The sequence below is a fragment of the Rhipicephalus sanguineus genome, chromosome 6 (assembly GCF_013339695.2).
Source record: "Rhipicephalus sanguineus isolate Rsan-2018 chromosome 6, BIME_Rsan_1.4, whole genome shotgun sequence".
Taxonomy (NCBI): Eukaryota; Metazoa; Arthropoda; class Arachnida; order Ixodida; family Ixodidae; genus Rhipicephalus; species Rhipicephalus sanguineus.
In genome coordinates, this window is record NC_051181.1 from 73,469,165 (window position 1) to 73,491,559 (window position 22,395).

At 44.1% G+C, this 22,395-nt stretch overlaps 1 protein-coding gene across 1 annotated transcript in view; it reads right to left on the bottom strand.

Annotated features, from left to right (window-relative positions):
* Window positions 1-22,395, bottom strand: part of LOC119395884 (protein MMS22-like) — a 123,499-nt gene that overhangs the window by 51,127 nt on the left and 49,977 nt on the right. The window contains exons 6-19 of the mRNA XM_037662893.2: window positions 22,112-22,271; window positions 20,952-21,054; window positions 20,744-20,856; window positions 18,408-18,524; window positions 17,199-17,274; window positions 15,469-15,587; window positions 13,133-13,189; window positions 11,286-11,396; window positions 10,022-10,074; window positions 8,433-8,498; window positions 7,673-7,777; window positions 6,038-6,149; window positions 4,012-4,181; window positions 2,260-2,393 (exon numbers count right to left, since the gene is read on the bottom strand). Coding sequence (XP_037518821.1) covers window positions 2,260-2,393; window positions 4,012-4,181; window positions 6,038-6,149; window positions 7,673-7,777; window positions 8,433-8,498; window positions 10,022-10,074; window positions 11,286-11,396; window positions 13,133-13,189; window positions 15,469-15,587; window positions 17,199-17,274; window positions 18,408-18,524; window positions 20,744-20,856; window positions 20,952-21,054; window positions 22,112-22,271 — 1,496 coding nt within the window. The remainder of the gene's footprint in view (window positions 1-2,259; window positions 2,394-4,011; window positions 4,182-6,037; window positions 6,150-7,672; window positions 7,778-8,432; window positions 8,499-10,021; window positions 10,075-11,285; window positions 11,397-13,132; window positions 13,190-15,468; window positions 15,588-17,198; window positions 17,275-18,407; window positions 18,525-20,743; window positions 20,857-20,951; window positions 21,055-22,111; window positions 22,272-22,395) is intronic.

Genomic DNA, 22,395 nt, shown 5'->3' on the forward strand with positions numbered 1-22,395 from the left:
TGCAACGCTATGACGGCGACGAATGCCCTCTGCCACGGAAGAAGGAAACCCTCTGCACAAGCTCATGTTTCCCGACGTATGCTAGATGGCGCTCATATCTCACACAGCGCTTGTCTATCGTCTTTCGGCGGGATTTGCAGCGTAGCACGCAGATATGCGGCCAATTTTTAAGTTTAAAAGCTTGTTATGTCGGTTTATATGCTCTAAGTACTATAGTAAATTTTAAGACGTAACATATTTTACAGGTTGTCACTTGCATTCTACTGAAAGTCAAATCCTGCTACTACTCAAAGTTGCTTTCACTTCCCTTTGCACAAAAAAGAATGACATATGCATATGCCTTGTTTCAACTTTAAAAATATTGCGCTGGTTTGTTTGGTCATGACAAATATGCTCATTTTTCTTTATAATATGTGATGTAAACTATTTGAATTTGCTTCGAAATTCGCTTCGGACCTAAAATTTACCATTCGCACAAGCCTAGTTTTTAGAACTATCTTGTCACCTGACACAGTGGTCTAGTGGTTATGGTGCTCAACTGCTGACCCGAAGGTCGTGAGATCGAATCCCGGTTGCGGTGGCCGCATTCCCGATGGAGGCGAAAATGCTTGAGGCCCGTGCACTTAGATTTAGGTGCATGTTAAAAAACCTCAGGTGGTTGACATTTTCAAAGCCCTCCACTACGGCGTCCCTCATAATCAAAGTGGTTTTGGGACGTTAAAACCCCAACAATTAAAAAAACTACCGTATTTACCCGCATAATTTGCGCCCTCGCAAAATTTGCGCACTCCTAATATTTAACCAGCTTTGCTAAAAAAAAATATTTACTCGCATATTTTGCGCTCCCGGTCCCGCTCGAGCCAGCTCGCCGGCGCGCGCGCACGGGGAAACTTTGGACGGCCGCGCCCCGCGGCCCTCACCGAGCAGGCGAGCGCAGTCATACACAAGACAGGCTGCGAGTGCAAAGTCCCTTCTTCCGATTACTTCGTTCTATTCTCCGGAAACCGCCGAGACCGTACCAACCGTACCCGAACACCTAAATCTGTTCACCGGTTGTCGGAACTATTCGAGCGTTCTCCCGCCGTGAGAATGCATGCACGCGACACGGCACGGACTACTTTCTGCATCGGAGGCGTGCGAGGGCCAGTCGCGCCAACATTTTCCCGCGCTGACCCTCCTCCTCTGCGTCCGCGCTGCGACGCAGCCATCGTTGATTTCGGAAGTTTAGGCAGTTTAGGTTTCGCGATCAGCCAGTTGCGTTTTCACTGTTCTCTTGCGCTGGGCTACAATAACTACTCGGCAAAATTCAAGCTAACTGTTATAGAATTTGCCTACGGAAATGGGAACCGTGCCGCAGAAGAGTTCGCTTTTTAATACAAGACCGAGAAGGAGACCGTTCCGAGGACCGAAGCATGGAAAGCTTCCTGCCGTTGAAGAGTACCTTTTCAAATATGTGCGAGAGCTTAGGCCCACCGGTATCGCCGTGCCGTGGCACCTCGTTACTCCCAGCATTGTCGCGAAGAGCTTCAAGAAGACGCCTCAACGCATTCGACGGAACCAAGGACGACGCGCTTTGGAAAAGCGGTGACAGCGGCCGCGGCGATGATTCTCAGTCGGACTTCTCAACCAGTGATTCTGACTAGACCGTGCATGACCGAATCTGGCTGGTTAAAGTACGTGCTAATTCTGTTAAAAACCGTTCGTTTGCGCTATAATTTATTTTCTTCTTCAATGTATTATATTGCGCGTGTTAGGACTATATATTGTGCGTTATTTCAGATGTGCTCGCGAAATCTCCGCGTAATTTGCGCACCCCCTTTTCGGAGCTCCAAATTCGCGAAAAAAAGTGCGCAAATTATGCGAGTAAATACGGTATGTTGTCACACTATATCCTTCTGTATTCATACGATGATGGAGGGTATTGTAACTAAGTAAATTAAGAAGCCAGCTGAAATTTAAGGTTCATTTCAGTTCAGTTTATTCATTCAAAATACAAAATTCGTAGATAGTAGTATGCAGACAAGGGTCCCAAAGTCAAGCGACTGCAGTGGGATTCTCAGTTAACAACAACATTAAAAGGATTAATTGAAGCTAGAAGTTGAAGCTAGAAATCAGTTAGCACCTTCCAGACTATCATAAGCTGCAGTAAGTTTAAACTGGGCAAACCATTTCCACACTTCTTGTAAGAAGGAAAGTAAACCAGATTTGTTGCTCAATCATCACAATTAAGTGACAGTCTGCAGTTGAAGCAGCACTTACCCAGCAGCGCGTGTTCCGAGCAGTCAAGCTGCGAGCTGGTGTCCATAACCTCTCGGATTCCTTCCATGTAGACTGGTAGCAGCAGGGACCGCAACGACTGAATGGCGGCATTCCCACTCTGCGGCCCCAAGCCCCTGTTGTTGATGAGACGAGATATGTTAGCCATCAAACGAGTTCTCGAAACACCAGGACAATTTAGCTGGCCGCATTTATTTCGGTGCAACGTTTAGTGAAATAACAAGAGCTACATGCAGAATACTGTACGTAGGAGTTGCCGCACTCTATTATTAGGTTTGTTCCACACAAGATGGCTTACCTCCTACTAGCGGATGCCTTATGAGACAAAAGTAATCCTAAAAGCTAAAACCAATCGAGATGCCATAAGGAAGAGATGGTGGCTAGGATAGCATAGCCAGATGTACCTCTGATGCATTTCCATTTCTAGGGTGATGTCTGCCATCGCATGTCAGGTAAAACAAGATGTTTGGGGAAGTATAGATGCAGAATTTCGCATATCCCCTTAGCTGAAGTCCGACAAAAAAAACCAATATCGATGCTTGGCAGTCTATACCCAGGTCACATTTTCTCTACGGTGATAATGCAAGCCCAGCAAAGGTCCCCAGGTGGTCAAAGTCCATCTAGGACTCTCCAAACAGATTATGTAAACCATGAGATGTTAATTTAAATTAATCTGAAATTTTTTGCCACATGTCAGCTGTAGTCCATACACGCATGTGGCATAGCTGGATGTTGCAGATTAATAGTGTGGTTTAAATATGAAGCACACTATAAAAGCAGCAGCCACAATGACATATGTACACAAAAGTAAAATGTGCTTAGCTTAAAAGTCATGATGCTATAAATCCATGATTCCAAACTCAAAAAAGAGGCTATTCTGGACTCTACGAAGAATATAGTGACGCAAGTAGCACTTGAGCAGGAGGCCTATGGACGCTGAAAGTGGGCGGCGTCAACTGACACAAGAATCACAGCGCTGGTGTCAACAGCTCTCGCTCGGATCTTCCAGCTAAAGTAGCGTCCCGCTGCAACATAATTGTTCTTCTTCCTCCATACAAGAGGATATAAATTCCAAGCAAAAGCAATTGGAATGGGTACCTTTGTCACAAATGAAAGCCCCTTCAATAAGGGCACTGCTGCAGGAAGTTTTAAGCAACCGGCAGTTTTTTTTTAGCTGCTTGCACCTACCAACCACACCACTAAAAGCTTTATAAATTTATGTGGATGTTCAGTGACAAAGTGTACTTAAAAGACTGTAGTTGAATGCATAGTGGCGACTTAAATTTGCAGCGCCATACCGGATCTTTCTCAATCTTCTGGACATGTGCGCATACAATGTGCACGCAATGTCACAAAACAGAAAACGTTGCCACGGTAAACTGAGGTGCCGTAATTTAGGTTGTCGCCTTGCTTTTTATGTGATTTTAGATAGTGGCATTTTGGTTTTGTGGCAAACGACGGCTTTTGACGCTGTGCCTGCATCAAAGTGGTTCAACTCTGTGAACGTGACAGCATCATCGCTGTACCACTCTAGGCAACACCCAAGGTTTCGATGACAAGGTGTGGCAGCAAAACAGGCGCGATGCAATTAACCGAGAAAGTCAAAGTGGTTTAATGAGTGTCTCTCGAGAGCACAGGTGCCCTGCTTAGCATTGTCCAAAGGGACTATCACTTTATTATTGCGATATATGCTCACGAATAACCAAATAATGAACGAAAAGCAAAGCAGCTCACACGCAGCGCTCGAAGAACCATCCGGCTGTCCTCTGTGCCACCTTGGACAGGTCGGCCGAGCTTGCCTGCAGCAGAAGGAGCACCGCAAACAGGCTCCTCAGGGCCACTCGTAGCTTTTCGACCGGGCTCTCTGAAGGCACCAGTGCAAGCACTGACAGCAGGCGATCCACCTGCATGGTCACCAAAGACCAGTGGCATTAGGTGCCTGGTACCAGCACGCGTTGGCGCAGGGTGCCGCATTTACGGGGCACGCCGTGGACCGACCCCTTTCCCCATCATTACCTATGGTGCCCATCAAAAAGTAAAAATGAAAGGTAAAAAATAACAATAACAAACAGACTGCGTGATTTCAACTTTGAACAACAGAGAGCTGAGCTAGTTGGTAAATATTCATTCTAAAAAAGACAGGGCGTGCGTGTCCTGACTTCTTTCTTGTGTCCATGTTTGCATGCCCAGTCTTTTTAGAACGATTTCAACACTGCTTCGAAATTTCGAATAATCTAAATTCTAGGGGTGTGCGAATATTCCAAATTTCGAATATTTTTCGAATAGTGTTTGCTATTCGATTCGATTCGCACTGAAATTTTACTATTCGAACTATTCGAACTTCCCAAAGACAAATGCAGTCAACGTCCGGTTGAAAGTGACCCCTTCAGATTTTCAATATGCTTCACCTCATTACACTCTCGTATTGCGGCAAAGCTACCTTTCAAGCTCCGTTACGGTCGAACTTAGCCAAGAGACAAAGTCCGGTTGGAAGTGGTCCCTAGATTTTCAATATGCTTCACCTCATCACACCCCCGTATTGCGGCAAAGCTGCCTTTCAAGCTCCGCTACGGTCGCAAATGTATTAACTCTAGAAAACGCTGGTTCCAATATGGAGATGAAAGATGTGGCAGAGTTGGGGGCTCAATTAATGCTGTTTTGGACCTGAAATTTGGGCAGGAAGTCTGAAAAAATCGGACGTCGAAGCTTTTTAGCATCCAAAATTTCAGATGTTCTTATATATCGACGTCTACGAGGCAGATCTGGAACTCCGGACTTGAAGGGAGCACACCCTTGTCCGCCACATCAGTTGGCCTTCCACAGCAGTTGAAAGAGAAGGAGAGGCTGAGGAAATGGCATCTTTGCCTATCACGTGTAAAGTGTTGTCGGCAACACTTTGGTTGCACCAAATCATGTACATAAATACAATTCGGCCTCTACATTGCCTCACTCTTGATAAGACAACTATGAAATATGACCCCACCAGCACTTCATCAACCTAGCGAAAAGAAACACTTTCATGTTGCGATCTCACAAGAACATACTTAGGGATTCTCTGCAGCTTTTTCTGTAATTTCACTTCGAATTATTCGAAAAATGTTTAAGAAATATTCGAAAATTATTCGAAATTATTCGATTCGATTCGCACTCAATCTTCATTATTCGAATTCGCTTCGCACCCAAAATTTTGCTATTCGCACAGCTCTACTAAATTCGTATCGAAGTGAATTCGAATACTTTAATATTCGTTCGAATATTCGAAACGTCCGAATATTCGCCCATCCCTACTAAAACGCTAATATTCAGCAATAAGAGAGTGCCATTGCAAGAGGTGGATTCAACCACTTCGTTATTATCTGATGGTCTGGCTGCAGCATGGAGCAGAGGTAAGGTCCACTGTCACAAACAGCAAGTATTGCACCTGTTGTAGATCCTCACGGAGGAAGTGGAATAAAGGATATAAGGGAGCACGATGTCGTGTCACTAACTTGGAAAGTGAATTTCCGACAACACCCGTCCTTCCTTTTAAGACCCATCTGCGCATTGAACCTTGGGAAATATGTTTGACATGGTGTCTGGACCAAGGTGAGACAGGAACACACCTACTGCCGTGTGCCTGGCACGAAGAGAAGAAATCATGGGATTTAATGCAGCACAAATGCTGACACTCTGATTTATTGCTTCACGGAACGTCAGGGTGACGGTGAAGTGGAACACATAGACAAACGGGACTTGCTGGGTGGACTCTGGATTCACTAACCGGTTCTTCCAAATCGACGGAGAGGGCCAGTACTAGGAAGAGCAGGGAGCAGTTCTGCAGGCCGAGCTCGGTCAGCTCTTCCACCCGCTTGGCGTGAAACCGGCTGCAGATGCTGTGATGGGAAGACACCGTTGTACGAATCATTCTACAAGAAATGTCTCGGGGCACCATCCTTCATAGCAAAGATATTGAACGTGCCTATAAATATGTCCACTAGTTAAGCAACCTCCACCATAAATTTTGCCTGTGACCAAGAAAAAAATGAATCGCACCAAGCACCAATGATTGTGTACCTTGTGGCAAAGATCTACAATCGTGAAGAAGTGACAGGTGCAACACTCCAGTTACTCAGTGTAAAACCTGCAATTGTTTTTATGATTTCCCACCGGTTGCAGGCCTCACACAAGACAGGCTTACGGCCACTCACTGAAGTCTCAAACCCTGCTCAAGCTGCTACACACAGTGTGGAAGCCATTGACAACCGACCATAAGTGTGGTAATGTCGCAGATACGACCACAACTACATGACCTATGAGCCGCGCTTGCTGATTTTTGATGACAGAACCTGGTAAGGGGACCTTTAAGCATTGCCGTTTGCTTAAGCATTGACTGTGTCATGAAATTCACATCTCTGACACTTTATGTAGCCAGTACATGTGACTGCAAGCTGCCCAGGCATGTGCCTGAACACATGCAGGTTCCATGCTTCACGCATGTACTGTATGCATTTGTCCAAAGGTTGTTTATCATTCATGCACCATGCTTGACTGCGTTACAAACTGTGGTGCATTGCCAAACCAATTTACCTAACACAACCATCTGACCCATTGGAGCCTGTGGTAAAGTCTTCACTTAACTCCATTGATGGCAGCAATGAAATTCTTGTAAGTTTGAATTGCAAATAAACAGATATTCTAATATTCAGGCTACATCCAATAATTCAGTACATAATCAAATTATGAAAAGCGATTCATTACGTTGATGATTTCATCGAAGCTTAAATCCATCACATATCTCTCTCTCGTTTGGTATGAGAACAAGTGCCGTCTTCCAAAAGCCCTTCAATAGTGGACCCTCAGTAATTAAGAGATCTGGACAGAGTTTTGCGAATTTTGTATAGACATGCCTACTTGTTTTTCTTTGTTCTGGCGACCAGGTCTCGCCATCTAAACTTTCAAACGTGTTATTGCTCGGCACAGACGATGCCTGCATGTATGGGAACCCTCTCAAATGTGTCCGACTGTTCTACTCAAATTTCATGCACGATGCGAAAAGCCGAGTGCACTATACAACTTATTATGCAACCATCAGCGATAACGCTGGAATGTAACATGATTGCATCTATAGCAGCCGACACATTTCAATGCAGACCAGAATATCAACAACCGACGGCAGTGCTTGCAGCTGTCATTGTACTGTGTTACTTGCTTTTCTGGGCACAACTTCGCCCAACAAGGAGTTCCAAGTTTGCCGGTTCGATTGCTGCATTCTTTCCAGTCACGACTACATGACGCTATTACGTTCCGTCATCAACAACAACACTTCGATTACTTTGACCAGATGAAAGAACTAAAAGCCAAGTTCTTTATGCCAGCGTTCTTTCAGAAGCCACTGAAACTGGAAAATGCTGCTTACCGTCCACGTAGCGACTTCCATGTGCTGGTGACACCCTCTGGGGACTGCCTGTGCAGACTCTGGGCCAGCAGCATGAGGAAGAGCTCGTAGCTGTTCTCTGCTCCTCTGCATACAAAACACAAGGTGGTTAGGTATTATGAAAGAGGAAAAGACAACAGTTGCCCCACTGTTGTTTGGAACAGAAAAGCAAGCTGTGTCCCTAGCTTTCCAGAGGCTTTGAACATATTCATCAACTAGGGGACAGGATGGTGAGAGGTACGCAAGGCAGATGATGATTTTTGTGTAGCGAAAAGATGCTCCCAAAAATGCAACCATTCTTACAATGAAGAGACAAAGTCTGTAACTACAGGCCCCAGCTGAGGAAGACAGGACTAAACCGGTGAAGATGCACACAGCGCCGACTTCAAGCAACATTTTCATGAAAGCCAGCATTGCGTTCTTCGAGAGCTGCCCATCTTTTCTTCCATGCATTGTACTAGAAGTCATGGATTACCCGGGAGCCTAGCCTTCCACTCTCTCGGAAAAGACAAGCAGTTCAACAACCAAGTTCAATAACGGCAAAAGTATTGCTTTTTTTTCCGAAACAATAATTATTGATTCAAAAATACACATACACATTTGCGTCGTGTATGAAGTCAAGTAATGAGCGGTGGTGAGGTCCACGAATCCAGTGGTCAAAGTCGGGTGGTCAGCCAGGCCTGAGGCCTGTTGCACGGAGGTTTAAAACATGCAGGTCTGAGCAAAAGTGCATCCCCTTTACCTTGCTCCCAGGTCACTCGTTTCAACCAAGGCTCTGGCACGGACGTGCATCTGCTGGCTTGTTTGGCTGCAAGCAGGTTTAAAAAAAGTGTTTTGTGGAGTGCTCATTTACTAACAGGAAATCTTTCATTGCTCACCATAAAAGGACTGTCCTCATGTTCGCACTTTCTGCAGCTACTGATACCATAAGCAGCTTGTGCCAATGACTCAACTCTTTACACGATGCTCATATCAAGAAAAAATGAAGGGTAAGTTACACTCCAACGCTTCCAGCTCACTGAATTACATCTTTTGAAGCTAGCTATGCTGTGTGAAGACTTTGAGTTGGGCAGAACTAAGATGATTGACACCACAACTGCAGCTACATCATGTGTTACTATAGCAACCACTACGCATACGCAGACAGCCACAGCCACGTATGCACACTCCCACTTTGCGCGTTGACGTTACTGCGAATGCTGGGATCCCGGCAGACTGGCGACAAAGAGGAGCAAAGAGATTTGTGCATCGCTGACAATGGAGCATGTCCAATGGTGCCATACACCACTCTACACAGTGTAACATTTACACAGTGTAACATCTATACAGTGTCAATACAGTAGAGCACCCCTGATACATTCCTTACTCACACGTTTTACCGCGTGTAATGTTCCTAATGCGTGGCCCCAGCAAGTAATCTACAGACACCCATGCATTAAAATTGCCTTTCCTTGTGTCGTTCCTGCAGCATTCCAGCCTGATACATTGTGAACTGTCACTGCACTGGATGTGCTGAGGAGGTAGGTCTATCAGTCTGGTGATGTGGACTGCCACAAGGACATCCAAGCGCTCAAAAAGAATTTAGTTCTACCAGAGGCACAAAAGGAACACCAGACTTCCATCAAGGACTTCTTTAAGCTGATGAATAAATTCTTCTGAGGGAGAGCTGTCTGAAATTCCTCTGTTTTATTTAGCGGCACTTTTTCCCAAATTTAACCGCATGTTCACGTGGTACGTTTCTCGGGTACAGCGTTTTTTGTTTTTCTTCCCGGTTTTGTGAACAACATATTAGAGGGGTTATACTGTATAGAGGACAGTTCCATACGAGCATAAAGTTGACGAGTTGGGCATGCGTACATATGCATTATGCCACAGTATAATTTGATCTTAACAGTTGTTTGTTAATAGGTGCTGCACTCCTCTGCTCCCAGCTTTGTCCTACTTTGCGCACCGATTTCTTCACAATTGTGAAGGAAACCGGCTTTGCTGAACTGACTAATCGTGATAGGTGATATGTCTTTATTCATATTACGCAGACTGCCTAGAATATCAAAATACTACATGTGGTTATTATGGGAGGTCAAGTGCTAGTCAAGTGCGAACTACAGCTTCAGAGTTTGTAAAGAAAAAATACAGTTTAACCGTGCCATAATGAACATCGTTGTAATGACTTTCAAGTTGACAGATAACTAATACATTATGGTGGGATGCCATTAGACGATGTTCCCGTTGCAAAATATGCTGTCTTGAAAGAGGCAACCCCATGTTATGGTCGAAGGCAAGCTACCAAACATGTGCCCAAATGCAAGAAAATTTCAACCATATCCTCACCAAATTACTTGGAATGCCTGAACTCCAGATGAGCCAATAAGAAAATTGTCATTCTGGAAAAAAATAAACAAAAATTAAAGACATGTACTAATTACCAAAAAGCTAAGCAGGCTAGCTGCCTCATTCCTAGTAGTATTCGAATACTACCGTGTTGTACAGTGCAGAAATTGTGCTTGCTAATAATTTTGTTTAAAAAATGAACGCACTTCATTTAAGCTCATCTTTTTAGTTTAGATGAATTTAAACTTTAACAGCTGAGCATTTAAGGCCACCATTTGTCCGGTTCGCGATGTAGACAAGAAACAATCATCATCATGCCGACGCGCACACTCTTCTTCATCTCCTGTTTCACTTCCTGAACACGTGCACCAGGTGCAGGCTGTCCCACTGAGCAGATCTGTCCGCTGTGGAATGCAATAACTTGGATGAGTGAGAAAACGAGTACAGCAATACCCAATCGCAATACCCAATCGAACCCGATCAATACCTAGCCAATACTTGTGATTTACAATGTGATCACGTTAGCACTTTGTGCATCGGCATGTGAATGCACGTGTGCCTAGTCAAGGCAGGACCAGCCAAGTGCTGACCAGCTCTGCTCTGCCCCAGCCTTGTGCGACTCAGTACAAGCTGCAAAAAACTTTTTTTTCTTGGATTTCAAACATATAGGAACAAACATGTCGGGTTTTTCAAATAGTGATCCAGGATCGAGAAAGCTTCAATAGTCTTGTGTTTAAGTCCTTTCTATTACCAGCCAGTTCGTCATTCCAAGAGACTAATGTAACTGATCAACTGCAACACTTTTGTAACTAAAGCAAGATGACGTTTGTATCACTAATTCATCCCATCCTACTGAATGGTGTGCACTTAGTATCGAAGAAAATCAGTGTTCTTAAAAATGCAGTCCAACACGATAAAACGGCCAGAGATATAACTTTAAATCAATCTCAGAGGTATTAGTGAGTAATGAGTACATGCATATCAAAAAATGTACATGGTATTTTTGGGCCCGACAGAACTTCTATACAGATGACAACACTTGCACTTTAAGCAAGCCAAAGACAAGAGTGACAATTAGGAGTTGGAACACTCGGTGCCCATTCGGGTATCACAGAAAGCAGCACTGAAAACTGCTCGTAACAAAAGATGCAAATAACTATAAACGTTAGTGTTTGCCACGAGTGCTGGTGCCCATTTGATAAAACTACAAATTCTCTCATTTTTGAGCAACGCAACTTCACAAGTTGCCACCTACTGAACGTACCAAGTTCTTGAGGAAGAAGTCCAGCAGCGACTGCAGGAGATCAATGCTTGGCTCCCACACCCTGTGCAGACGCATGCAGGAACGCACGGCCACACGCATCAGGGACTCTTTCTGCAAATGTTGCACATTGAAACATATAACATACTTAGTGTCTGCAACCCTTTTTTGCCGCTCTTGAACATTCATACATTCATGAATGGGTGCATGGCCTGCCGTGCACCCATTGCACGCGATGTCGCAAAACGGAAAACACGGCCACCATAAACGGAGGTACCGCAATTCTGGTTGTAGCTCTGCGTTCTTGTGATTTTAGATCGCAGCTCCTTTTTCTTTGTGGTGTGTGACGGCTTTCGACGTTGCACATTCACATGACTGAGTGGAGAGTTCAGTTCTGTGAACAGCATAGCATCGGCTTCGCAACACTCTGCGCAACACCTCATCTGAGGTTTCGATGACAATGCCGCGGCGGCAGAGCGGGCACGACAGCTTCGCTTAACCCATATCACCACAGTTCGTTGGACATGCATTTCCTTCAACTTTACACGCGATGTACAGCCGCTCTTAAGAAAACTTCATTGGTGCAGCATCAAGTCATGGTCGCTTCATCTCAGGTTCAACAAAACAGATTTTTTATTTCTTTACGTTCGAAACTAGTTTTTCTGTCACTACCTTTTTGTAACTACTTTTCGCACAATGTATACATTGTGCAAAAAGTCAAGTTTCAACATAACGAAGTTTCAATATGACGAAATTAATTGTCAATTTTACCGACTTCATCATAACGAGGTTTAACTGTAATTGAAAGCAGCCAGTATAAGCAATAAATCAACATGCAAGAACTCAAGAAAGATATAGATACCAGCCGACTCTATATCAGTAGTTCTACTGGCACAATCATGCTCTCCAGTATCAGCAGTTGAATTCTGAGGTTCCATGTACCAAAACAACCATCTCATTTTATGGCAAGCAGTGTTGTAGAGCTCTGGATCAACTTTCCCTACCTAAAGTTCTTTCTCATGCACTTCAATCTAAATACACGAGTGTCATGAGCGTTATTACACTTAGTCTCCATCTGAATGTGACCATCGAAGCCACAACCATGTGTGCAACCTTGCACTAAGTAGTGCAAAGCCACATCCATTAGGCTACTCGGGCAGGCCTCCAGGATTGGTATGCTCTCTGTTGTCATAGCATTAGCTGAGTGGCTGAGAGGTTACGGGTCCGTATATTGGTGGAATTATAACATCTATGAGGTCTTGGTACAACATTTTTTTGGTACATTGATGCAGCCTAAAGGAAAATGCACTTTTATTGTACAGAAAGCAGGTACAACTCCTTTAAAAATACCCCTTGAGAGACCACATTTAATACCACTTGAAGATAAAAAGAATTCTCGTAAAATGCAAAGCACCTGTATAACAGTGCGTAAAAACAAATCTTATGAATCACAAAGAAAGAAAAATCTTGATGCCAGCTGTCATAAAAGCAGATGTACCAATGCCAACCCTCCATATTTTACAGATTTAAAAGCCTTTCCACGACTAGTATTTATGATGCTTGTATGGAGTTTATCTTAATTTATTAGGATTGAATCTTTATCCGAGCTGCATTGCAGATAGGACTGAAAAATGAAATTTTAGCTTGCTGGTAGCCATTAAGAGAAGTTGAAACTTAACACCAACAATGGTAAAGGATGGGAGAAACAGACAGATGAACAGGTGATGCTAGGTAACAGTAGCAATACATAGAGAGGAGAGGGTACAATAGATAAACATAGACTGTAACAAAAAAAATAAACATGGTGAAGCACGCTCCTCAAGTGTGCAAAGAAAAAATTCCATGCTTACCGGATCAGCTGTCACAGCCATCACGAATTTCTGGGCTGTGGCATAGTTGCTCTTTCCCTGTACACAAACACAAGCACATAGGGATACATATACACATCAGCAAGAAGGTTGCTTGTAGATGTGGCAATATCGTCATTATGTTCTCGTGGTTGGTGCAAAGTTGTCTACTTAACATGATGGTGAGGTATTTCTTGGTGTACAAGTAGTAGCACTTAGATGTAAATATTTTGACAGAGATCTGTCTGTCTAGGTTAAAGAATTCCAGAAGTGGAAATGGCGCCAGCCATAATTTTTGAAATGAAATTTTTGAAATGAACCTGACATTTCAGGACCCATGGAAGGGACTGAACGGGTCTCGAAACCTCGGGTCCAATTAAAGAACTGCGGCGTGAGCCACTTCCTCTTTTAGAAGTATACTAGCACATATGAGCACAGTGCTCATGGAATGAAATGCAACATCAAAACTTTAAGTACCACAACCGTATGCGCAATTGCTCGCGATAACCACGTTGTGTTGCTACAAAGCCGGCCGCTCACAATTATGCTTGCTCTCTAAGTGTACGAGCCAATATTACACCAATGCGACATAAGATAAGAACGTTGGAAATGAAAGTATAATTCGCATTACTCAGCCCTAAACTTGCACGTTTCATTCCGTGTAAAACATTCGGCAGATTCCCTCCAAAAATTCTTGATTCATCGTGAAAGAAGGCAAGGCGGTCAAACACAGACACGAGAAGACACTGTGGTCTTGTTGTATCCTCTTGTTCTCTTCTCTTGTGTATGTTTTTACACGCCTTAAATTCTTTCATCACGAATACCTGCCAATTAGCTGAACTTTCTGTCATCCCGTATTAGTCAATCAATGGACTGGGATTCTGAAACATGGGCTCTCTTGGGAACATTGTAAGAAATTATCAGGAGTGATGAGATTAAATACAGTCAAACCTCGTTAATACGTACCCGCTTTAAACATACTAACGGTTAAAACATAGTTGCGACGAATCCCCGATCCAGTCCCATAGAGCCCAATGCAATCACTGACCGCTTAAGCCGTAGTGGTTCGCCCTATGCCTACCGGTTAGTGCGTACCTGCGCGTATCGCGATAACTTTTTCTGCCATAAAATTTTACTGCACCAGTGAAATTCTCGACGCCACAGTGTGGCGCCACAGGTTTCCTGTCTTTTTGAGAAATGCGGAGATCGGTTGATCACCGATTCCGACTTCCGCGCGATTGCGGCGACAGCTTTGCAGAAGCATCGGGAAATAACGAAGGTGAAGCGGCGGCCACCGACAAACGCGCCAGCATGACTTGGCGCCGACAACCTTATCACAATAAGTATCTTCAGCTATCTGCTCAGGCACGCGTGCAGCGCAGCGCTACTTTAAGCATGCTGCACGCTTTTATTTGGTGACGACAACCTGAACGTGCTGGGTCGCCGATCGCTGCCACCTCGTGCGGGGCCGTGTTCAAGCGCGCACTGCTTTGTAGAAACGAAAGCAGATCGCTGTTGCAGAGTTGAGCGTTGCGGGTCGCGGACGCCGTGAAACCTTGCTGCATTGACGCTATCACGCTAAATGCCCTGCGTACGGTATAGCAAGCATAGCGCTGTTGTAAACATACTGCACGCTTTTATTAGGCGACCACCCAACGAGCCTCCGTCCGCTGCAAGAACCGCTACAGCGTCGCGGAGGAAGCACGACATCGCCGCGTTATCTGAACAAGCTACTCGCCGCATCTGTGCGAGGTCTGGAGCAAAGTGGGCATGAAGAACACTCCCCCGACTAATGCGCGCGTGCGGTACGGCAAGCGGCCCGGCAGTGGCGGCGTGAGCCAAGTAGGCGAAGCGCTGCACGCAACTACCCAGGAGACGATCGGCTCCACGCAGCCATTCCGCGTGTCCATTTTTGTTTAGTAGTAGATCGCGGCACGGACGCATACACATATATTGCGGAATGCAGACACTGTTTGTTCTGTTGCTATGTCGGGCACTGAGTATCCCGGACCCTGTAATAGTTTTGAAATGCTCTTTGGCATGGCGGCCACCGCGCACTATCGGGCAGTCGTGAGAGAGTGCCAGGATCTTTTCTCCACTTTGGCAAAAGGAAAGAAAAGGCTTTGCAGTGGGTAGTTTAGGCAATATTCGCTGCGGCACTCTTTTTTTTTCTTTGCTGGCGGCGATGGCATACGCCAGGAGAGGCAAATTTGTACTTGGTGGTTAATGCGTACTACTGTTTAGTGCGTAGTTATGCTGTGTTCCCGGCAGGTACGTATTAATGAGGTTTCACTGTACCAACATTTGCAGTTTACTACTGCGATTTCTCACTGTTATACCTTGGCGCTCCAGAGGGTGTCCTTGCTGGCCTCAGCAACAGCACTGAGCATCCACAAACAGAAGGCAGCTCGCTCACTTTCTTCCACACTCACGGAAAACGAAGACAGGCAGAAGCCATCTGAAAGTACAAGAACAGGTTGTTTGGAATTTCCGTTAAGCATGCACTCAAATAGTGCTCAAGTATGCATGCAGTTGTAACGGTTGTCAAACGAAAGCTGGAGTTTAAAATTAAATAAGTTAGAGATCGGCATAGATCTTGGTAAGCAGGCATGGCTCTTGAGTGCTCTTGTCAGGGCATCTAAGTGTGCAATTAGGTCATGACACTATCAGGTTACTAACGTATCCAACAATAATAATTGCTGGGGTTTTACGTACTGCAACCCCAATATGATTATGAGGCATGTCGTAGTGGTAGGCTCCAAATAGTTTCGACCATCTGGGATTCTTTGACATGTACTGACATTGCACTGTACATAGGCCTCTAGCATTTCGCCTCCATCGCAATGCAACCACCATGGCCATAATCGTACCAGAGTTTTTCGAATCAGCAGTCATGCACAGCAACCACTGCCACTGCAGCGGCCACTAACGTATGTAGGTCACAGCGTTCCAGCAGTAGTGCCCCCCATGGGTTCTGTCCGATAAATTAGGGACTGAGGTCAGGTTATGGCGTAATTAGAAAGAAATGAGAGAGAAAAATTGCCTGTGATGTCTCGGCATTTTTCTTCAGCTGTTATTTTTGCGCTTTAGGCTATGCCTACATACAAGCTAACAGTGTTTTTCGTAGCTGCTATAATGATTTAGCACTTTGCTCACCGTTTTCTCTCTGAAAACATTTTGACCTGCCTTTATAAAGAGCTACATCACACTGAACCTCTATCTTTAAATTGCAAACAGTATAAGCCTGTTTCTTTAGGTAGCTCTTACACCACTGCAAATACTAGCTCAACAATCAAATGTATGTTTGGGGCTGTGATAAGGATGAAGAAAAGGACTAATTGACAAGAAAACACAAACGATCATTTCAGTCTCAGCAAGCAAGTCGCAGTGCCATTGACAGTACTTGATCAAAGACAAGACAAGCCAGACAAAAACAATTTGTTCACAGTCGCCAACAGCTATTTAACACGTAGCCACATATCTATGACATATCTGTCAAGCTCACTTGCGGCTTCGACTGTCACGAAGTTTCATGCACACTGAACCACAGCAAGAAGTAATAGCCTGTTAATAAACTCTCCGTACTGCTGGCTAATACTATAATTGTAAAGAATGCTGCACAGCTTGCGTTCTTGCACAAAAGAATTTCAGTAACAGCACCTTGAGAGTTGTTTCTTCAGATAAAACAGTTCCCATTTTTTGCAATTGAAGGACTTTTAGATTAGCCGACATCTGGCTGTTCACTGTGTCAGCGTTTCAAGCAAATCCTACAGCTAGTCACTTTCACCTCACTTCGAACCAAAAGATTTACGTTTTCACAAGCCTACAATTAATGACACATTTAATGCTTACACTTAGCTCATACATACAAAAAAAATTGATTGACTGCTTGTTCTACTCCTTTTCAGGTGCATGTTTCATGCCAAAAATGTTTTCAACATTGTGATGATCAGGATGTGATTTAATAAGCACATAAGTTGTTCAGAGAGATGACTGTAAGCCTCAACTGCTGCACTGTCCTCCCTTGAATGCAAAAGCTGTTTTAAAAGTTTCAGATAGCCTCACTTACTGAGGTCCAGTTCAAGGTCCCTGCTGGACTGCGGACAGACCACTTCGAGCACAAAGTTCACGTATGTCCAAAATGCCTGACAGGAAGGAAAAAAAAAGCATGTTAAAAGCAAGTAGAAGGAATTAATTGAACAGAGGAATGGCGGAACAAATTTAGGATGCTAAACCGACAGAACACCGAATACAGGTAGACTAAAACTACGGCTTCATGTTCCAGTAGACGTTACTGATTTACACTGATTACTATTGCAACAAAAGGCAGGCAAGCCGCAAAAGGACCAATACAGAGCCCATCACTTGTCTTTTGTGTGATGAGTGGTTAAGGGTGACACCTTAAACATTATTGACGAAAAATATTTTTGAATTATAATGGAAAGAGCCACGAGCTACTACACTGCCCGAAGCACATAACCAGGCTAATACAAATGCTGGTGGCCTTCTGTAGAATGTGCTGAAGGTACTGCTGGACATGCATTTGAGGGCTGTCATTCAAAGCTGTGGGGATGAAGCCACAAATCTTTTTTAATGTAAGAACTGCTTCCCATTGGCTACTTCACTCTGACTTGCTGACATATTTGATTGCCTAACAATGTTTTGTTAACTAATTTTTTTTGTACTACGAACATTACAACACCTACCGTAATATAGTGACTCCAAAGCATCATCCATATAAATGAATTCTGAGGATGAAGCCAGTTTTGAGATATGCATTCCCAAAGTTTTCGGCAATGTGTACTGGTGTGTCGGTTAGTGCTTAGCTCAAATGCATAAAAAGACATTCCGTTAAACAAGTAACCGGAGCAACACTGCACTTTTACTCCAAGTTTGACCAGTACTATTTTAAAAATTTGTTTAAAGTGGATGTGCTTTGTGAAATGACTGGCTTTGTGTTGTGCATTGCAAATATGCACACTAGAATAATTATTTAAAAGCTGACCAGTGAAATTTTGTCAATCATTCAATTACGCCTTTTCATTTTCACTTTATGTTGTATCCATTCCTTCAAGCAATCCAGCTTCATAAATTTGTGCTAAGCACCACAGGGTATTTTTTTTAATTAAGAAAAAGAAACACCAGGCACTGTTCGGGATATTGGTAACTGCCCATCTGACATATGAGAGGGTTCATCACATGTGATGAAACTCATTCTTGTCACCACGACTCAGTGGAACGAGAAAAAATGAGAAATAGCAATAAGGGGAGGGAGCACCTCTTCGGCAAAGTGTTCGTGCCTTCGACCAACGAGATCGGCTGCCATGGCCCAGGCGTCACGCACGCACGTACAAGGAAACGCTCTCTCGCTCTCCTGTGGCACAACACCTCGGCTCTGTACAAGAAGGGGAGGGGGTGGCAGGGAACATGGGCTCAGTTTCGTTTCACAGACAAAACCTGTCAAGTGGCAACATGTGAGCATGGACAAAAAAAAAAATGACCCTTTTCTAGAGACAGTGAAATAGGGAGGAGCTTAATCAGTATTGCCTTGATGTTAGTGCTGCTCTTAAAATTACCATGTATATTTAGTAAATTATCGTCACCTTCACAAGTGTGATGAAGTTGCACATTTTTGTATTTTGCCTCAATTAAAATGCAGCTACGATGGAGCGGAGACTTTGGTGATGTTAAGATTATACGTAGCACCTGCTTCTTTCCAGTTAGCTTTGATTTAACAGGAAAACAATGTCAGGGTTGGCACTCGATCAAATAGAAGTGCACAACGTACAAAAAAAATTTTGAAGTGTTCTAAAATATATAGAATTCCATGAGCATCTGCAGAAAATTTGCAGAAGGCAACAGAAGGCTGCAAGCAGTAATCACTAGAAGTGAAAGAGGAGCAGCACGGTATGGTGAAAATTAAGCAAGCAACCAAACCAATTCAAATTTTTGTTGATAAAAAGGATTTTGGCTTCTGTATGCTGACATGTTTTGTAAAAAGGAACAACCAGCAACTGCCAGTGGTGCCACTGCCCTTACATGTCTTTAACAATGAAACACAAGCACTTCATTTGCCACAAAACATGTCCTGCATGTTTTTAAAATAGGCGAAACACTTCTTCAGAAATTTCATGATTCCAAGCTTTTTAAAGATCAACTGCTGCTGTCTGACCCCATGGCTCGAGAATTCAAGAGAGTTGGGTGCCATCCAGTGCTGCCTAGTTATTCAGGATGGCAGCGAATAATTTATCGTACACTTGGCCACAAATGTTAGTGCACGATCAAGGTCTGAGAATACGAATTTCCAAGCCGTTTCTGACCACAACCACAAGTGTACCAACACCATTCAGTATGTATACTACCGGCACGAACTTGTAATCCAAACGCCAGGCCGTATTCCATGGCTGCTGGGATATTTAACTTTTTCTCAGACCTAACAGTTTGTAAACTTCGGCAGCTAAGCCAGGACTCACTTCATTAGGCCTGCATTTACAAGAAAGCACTAATGTGGTCCAATGCATCTTTCAGTTCATCATCATCAACATGTCTATCTAGTGTCAAGTGCAGGATGAAAGCCTCTTCATGCTCAGTGATCTCAAACCCACCCTGTCCTGCGTGAGCTGATCCCATTTTATCATACATCATAGTATGTTTTATGTGTGCATTTTACAAGTGTGTGCTGCAATAACAGCCTTGAGTCCTAATTTTAACTGATGTCTGAGACTTGCACGTTAAAGGAGTCCTCACACAAAAATTTTCGCCCCACGTTTTTTTGCTGCAATGTGTTGCTGGGGGCCTGTTAGTCATAACACGGCACATCGTTTGCTGCAGCGCGCGACAGATAATTAATTACAAGCTCCTCATTACCGACACAGCCTCAGTTTCGGTTTGACAGAGCTCCAAAAACAACAAGCCGCCGGGTGCAACTATCACCACCTAGCGAGTGAAAGGCTCGGTCACGTGAGCACACAGAACAGTGACGCATTTCCGCGCGGTCTGTCGTCGTCGGGCTCATCGTCATCTGAATGCGACGATTTTCTTGCGGCGGGGATCGAAGGAATTTTCGACGTGGCGAATCACTTCAGGTTTGACCCGCTGGCGAGGAGCGATTCGTCGGGAAGCGCGTCAAAACAGAAATGGCGGCTAAGACGTCATCGTAACTTGTACCGGCTGCGACGGTTACGTAGGGGAAGTAGGGGGGTCACCTCGGGTCACCTCCGAGGGTGTCAATGCACTAGGTGCGGCCTATAATGCTGGATCGCGCTCGCGAACTTCAAAATTCATACAAAATACCTTCCAAGCTTTATTCGCTGTCGATATTTTGTAGATGGTACACGCACGTACACGGGAATCGATCCAGCAGGCTATCTCGGCCGCGAAATTTTCTGTCAGTACCCCTTTAAGTGTTAATCACTACATTTCTGGCCAAGTGGAAGGGCTACTCTCATTGTGAATTATGGAATTTAATACTCCATATGAAAAGAAAGCAATAATGGGCCTGTAGCGAAGAAAAAAGCAGAGTACCACAGTCACTGAACTACTCTGTCAGCTGGAGATCAGCTGGAGTGCAAAGGGTAACAAATTTTTGTCCATGGTAGCTGCGGCAGCACCCACCTGGAAAAACCGGGATGCCAGGCAGCACAGGTCCGCCAAAAAGAGCACAGCCACTTGAGCAAAGAGAGCATTCTGCCCAAATCCTCCCAGGTCACAGAACGAGATCTCAACACCTGCAGTTGCAGAGCCGGATGCCGTGGCAACATGTACCTCGATCGAGAAAACTGTCAACGAGCACAATAACGGAGCGGAAAATTGTTAGGCTTACCTCTGAGCAAGTGGGAGGACATGACGATGTCGGCCACACGAAGGGCAGTCCACCACACCTCGAGTGCAATGTGAAAACGGCGGTTGTCATTTGATCGGCAGTGCTGTTACGGAATAAATTAACAAAAAAAAAGAGAATTCTGCATAAAACAGATCTGGTTGGGCACAGAAAGTACACCCACGGTGTGTACAGGTTTCAGAGACAAAAATGCAAGGGTATTCAAGAAATTCCAAGACCCCGTTGACGCATTTTCACATAGTGGCATCTCATGTAGCACTTTTTTATTATAGCAACATCCCCAAAACACCGCAGATAGACTCATTGCACTAAAGACACAGAAGTTATGTCGAAAATATCTCGTTTCACTGGGACATTCTTGTAGTGAGTGATGTTTATGAGTTTTGCTTTACGTTTGGAAGTACTCTACGTATAATTATTATCACGAGTCAAATGAAGCTCACCCTCGTGGACCGCTTGCTTGACAAAAGGAAAGAAAGAAAAGAAAAGCTTGAGCAGTGCAAGAGGTGCTGGTGTGAAGTATTCAAAGATAAGCCACGAGGCAGAAAGTAGAAGAGAAGGCAAATTGACAGATGGGGAAGTGATAGGAATGCCAGGACGATGGCTGAGAAAAGCTGCGCGAATGGTAAAACAAAACCAGCACTGAGCATTGGTGTCACTCACTCTCTTTCACTTAGGTGTTTTCTAGTTCTGCACATCAAGTCATAGAGGCTTTGAGTATCATACAGTCAAACTCACATATATTCAACAAAAGTATGTAGAACTGTCGTCTATATACGACCGCAAAAACAAGAGATCAAGAGATCAATAAAGTTTTTTTATTTTATTATTATTATTTTTTATTATTATTTTTAATTTATTTTTGTTTAACCTTCCAGTATCAATTTGTGTTCGCACCTTGCAACCAACCGCGTGTAATAGTTAAAAGTTTTGACACTTTCACAATCTGCTTTATCTTTGTGTTCAACACTGTGCAATGTATATTTACTTCACTGTTATTCTTTAAGCACTGCATTTGTGTCATGACATGTACTTATGATATTTAGTTGCTCCCCCCCCCCTTATGTAATGCCTTGTTTAAGGCCTTTAAGGGTTCAATAAATGATGATGACGATGATGATGAGATGTGAGGCTGCACTCACGTTTTTGTCCACCGGAATGTCTGAGAAGCGACCGGTAAGGCGTAGAGTCAGTCTCAGCTCGTCCAGAAGACAAAAGCAAAGCTCGCGAGGGTCGAGCCACTCCGTGTCCCGATTGTGGGATGGCCTATCAGCCGCCCTGGTAGACGCACTGTCTGCGACCCTGAAGTTGTAGCACAACAAGCGGTAAGCTTCAAAGGTTAAAGAAAGTGTTGCACTCATCTAGGTCGACAGATTTCACCTCTAAAGCGTAGGTCGCTATCAACCATCTCCTACGCTACCTTAAT